At 39.7% G+C, this 3,513-nt stretch overlaps 1 protein-coding gene across 1 annotated transcript; it reads left to right on the top strand.

Annotated features, from left to right (window-relative positions):
- Positions 1-499: 499 nt before the first annotated feature.
- LOC110635199 (transcription factor TCP15) lies at positions 500-2,266 on the top strand. The gene has a single exon (XM_058152853.1). The coding sequence runs from the start codon at positions 822-824 to the stop codon at positions 2,007-2,009; it is 1,188 nt and encodes a 395-aa protein (XP_058008836.1). The 5' UTR covers positions 500-821; the 3' UTR covers positions 2,010-2,266.
- Positions 2,267-3,513: the final 1,247 nt, after the last annotated feature.

Below are 3,513 nucleotides of genomic sequence, written 5' to 3'. Positions count from 1 at the left end.
TTAAGATATATATATATATACATACAATGTAAAATGAGAATTAAAAAAAAAAAAAAAGAGGTAAGCAAATGGAAAGGGAAAATTAAAATAGATGGATTAGGAAAGAAAAGCAAAGATGCAAAGGGAAAGAGCAGAGAGCAATGATTAGTGGAATGGGATCCACTTGATTATCACAATTTTCTTTTAATTTGATTAGTGTAGTCTTTCTTTCAGTATTTTTGACTTGGGATGATTGGGTCCCACTCAGGCCACTACTGCCTCTATGGATTGAATGATAAAGAGCACCGCACGTGGAGTCTGAACCAAGCCACTGTCCAACCACAAATAAAACCCACACACTGCAACATTTTTTTTTAATTATAATATTAATTTATTTAAAAAAAAAAAATAAAAATATTGAAAACCCCCAAAACTACAAACAAATCTCCATAATCCCAATAAATTTGGGAGAAGAAAAAGATTGGTGATTTTATTTTATATTTATTAGTTATTTTTTACGGCTTAGCCCACCACCTCCATAGTTCTCACTCATTGTGTTTGTTGCTTAAAGCTTGACCTCCTGGCTTCTTCCCTTATCTCCTTTCGTGAGAAAACAACTTAGCAGCCATCTCCCGCATTCCATGCTACCACAAACAAAGCAAACCCAAAAGAAAAGAAAAGAAAAGAAAAGAAAGACCCACTAGGCCACCAAAGTCAGTGAATGTTTGAGGGTCACCAACAGATATGTACTGGTAGACTATAGCACAAAAGCAATCCATTCCACCCCTTACCCTAAAAAAATTTTTTTTTAATTAAAACTTTTATAATCCTCTTCCCCCCACATGATCATGGATCCTGAAAATGGGATCCGCAGCAGCAGGCCTAATTTCCCTCTTCAATTACTAGAAAAAAAACAAGAACAACTACTGCCACCACCTCCTCCTCCTCCTCCTCCTGATCGTCAACCTTCTTCCTCCTCCTCTAACCCTGCCAAGAAACCCCCTCCTAAACGCACCTCCACCAAGGACCGGCATACCAAAGTCGAAGGCCGCGGCCGTCGAATCCGCATGCCTGCCACCTGCGCTGCCAGGGTTTTTCAGCTCACTCGTGAACTCGGCCACAAATCCGACGGTGAAACCATCGAGTGGTTACTACAACAAGCTGAACCCGCTGTCATCGCTGCCACTGGTACCGGTACCATTCCTGCTAACTTCACTTCCCTTAACATCTCTCTTCGCAGTTCTGGGTCTTCCATCTCCGCCTCTCACCATCTGAGGAACACTTATTTCAATCCCAACTTCGCTGTCCATCAACAGCTACGCTCGAGGAGTGAGTGGGAGAGGAACATAGTCGTTGATGAAGCATCCTCAGCTTCCCAGCAGCACCGAAGGATTTTGTTTCCTCCGGATGATTCACTAAGCTTTAATTCCATTAGTTCAAGTAATAATAATGTAGGTGGGAATTTGAATACCTCTGTTGTTTTACATGGATCGCCTGCTAATAAACAAGTACGAGGAGGTGGAGACACTTCTTGTCTAGATGTCACCGATGGGGAGACTAGTCTAGGGAGAAAGCGAAGGCCGGAGCATGAATTAGGTCATCAGATGGGGAGCTATTTGTTGCAATCAACTAGTACAGGGCCAATTCCGACGACTCATAGTCCGATCCCGGCGACATTTTGGATGGTTTCTAATCCTAGTAATAACCAAGTGATAAGCGGTGACCCCATGGCGACATTTCCATCTTTTAGTGCTAGTCCCAATATATATAGGGGTTCTATGTCTGGTGGGTTGCATTTTATGAATTTTCCTTCGCCCATGGCTTTCTTGCCTGGCCAACAATTGGGTTCAGCAATAAGCGGAAGTGGCAGCGGCGGCGGCACTAGTATTGTTACTGAAAGTCACTTAGGTGTTATGGCCGCGCTCAATGCTTATAGGCCAATTATGGGTAGTGGCGGCGCCTCCGAGTCTCTGGCGAGTGGGTCAAACCCGCACCATGGAGGAGAGGACGGGCAAGATACAACTATCTAAGCAAGCAAGCGTATGGTTTGATCAATGCATTGCTATTACTTACTACATACTTCTTAACGATATATATCTGCATTTTGCAATACAGGCTCAAGGTTTGATTGTTTTGAAAAGAATTGAGTTAATTAGTATTCGATTTTTGGTGTGATTAGTGAAGAAAATTTTAGGGTTTGATGAAAGAAAGTATTCACATGAGTATTTGCCTGGTCTTGCTAAGGTCTATATCTATGATCTCCAGCTGTGTGTGAGTGGCTGAACCATTTCCTTTTCTTTTTTCTTTTTTTTTTTTTTTAATTACTGTTGGTATGTTAGCAGCTTTCAGTACTACCTAAAAGGCAAAAACATGTCTTTTGGTTCAAGAAAGAGATCGATTACTTTGCCGCATGCAAAATATTATTGTAATGTTATAAGCCCCATTAGTCATTACTAACTTGAACTTGAGGTTATTAGGTTTTGAGAAACTCATCATCATCATCATCATCATCATAGCCCCTCTCTCTCTCTCTCTCTCTCTAGATCTACAGAAGCATTGAAGTGAAGTTGATTCTGTACTGCACTACCCTTATAACATTGATTCTGTACTGCACTACCCTTATAACATTGTTTCCATCTGGAACTTTTTTCTCATCTCTACGTTGCCAATGCATCATGCACCTGCATCTGCATTTGCTATGTTATATATATGGTGCGTCATCATATATATCAGAGGCTGAGATGGAGAAGCTCGGCACTCGTAATTGAGTTTAAATAAGCCCCACCCCGATCATTCCTCATCATTTTCACGTAAGGAACAGCTCACCAGCTGCTTGCACTTGTTGAGTGATGAAAATGCCATGCTCTCCCAGTCCCAACCCCACACACAGTTGTACCATTCACTGGACGGAGCCATTGATCTGGCCTTCTCATTCTAACCTCAAACACTTCATTATATATTGCGTAGTTATAATGTGGGATCTGGGACATTTAAAAGGTATCTGTTGGCTTCAGAAAACTAGCTTCTGTTTTGTGGCTTCAGTAAATGATTTGAACATGAAGCGCCTTGCATATACTTTGCTACTATAGCCATAGTTTACCTGATCTGTAGAAAAGACCTTTCTCCATTTCTCCGGGAAGTTTTATGCATGTTCTTAGGAAAGAAGAATTTTTTATTTTTTATTCACTCTGTAAGTGTTTCCTCTTGGGAAATTATTCTATGTAACCATTATTTGTATAATGAATAGATTTTGACTATTAATTATAACGAGAGCTATATGAAACTCCGGTTATATTCCAAAATTTCTTGTTTGAATGCACTTTTCAGCACTATTTAATTAATTTGACAATTTTCCTTGAGGTCAACCTACAAAATGTTTGAATTTTTTTTTTTTAAAAAAGAAGAAATTATTGAATACAGTCCATGCCCATGAAATTGTGCATTTACACTCACATTTGGAATCTACAAACTAATTTTATGGATGAAAGTGTTCTTGATATTCTATATGTAATATTCAATCAGAATATAATGTAG

This window comes from Hevea brasiliensis, chromosome 9, assembly GCF_030052815.1.
Source record: "Hevea brasiliensis isolate MT/VB/25A 57/8 chromosome 9, ASM3005281v1, whole genome shotgun sequence".
Lineage (NCBI taxonomy): Eukaryota > Viridiplantae > Streptophyta > Magnoliopsida > Malpighiales > Euphorbiaceae > Hevea > Hevea brasiliensis.
The sequence above is the reverse complement of the archived record's forward strand: the minus strand, read 5'-3'. Positions and strand labels throughout refer to the sequence as shown.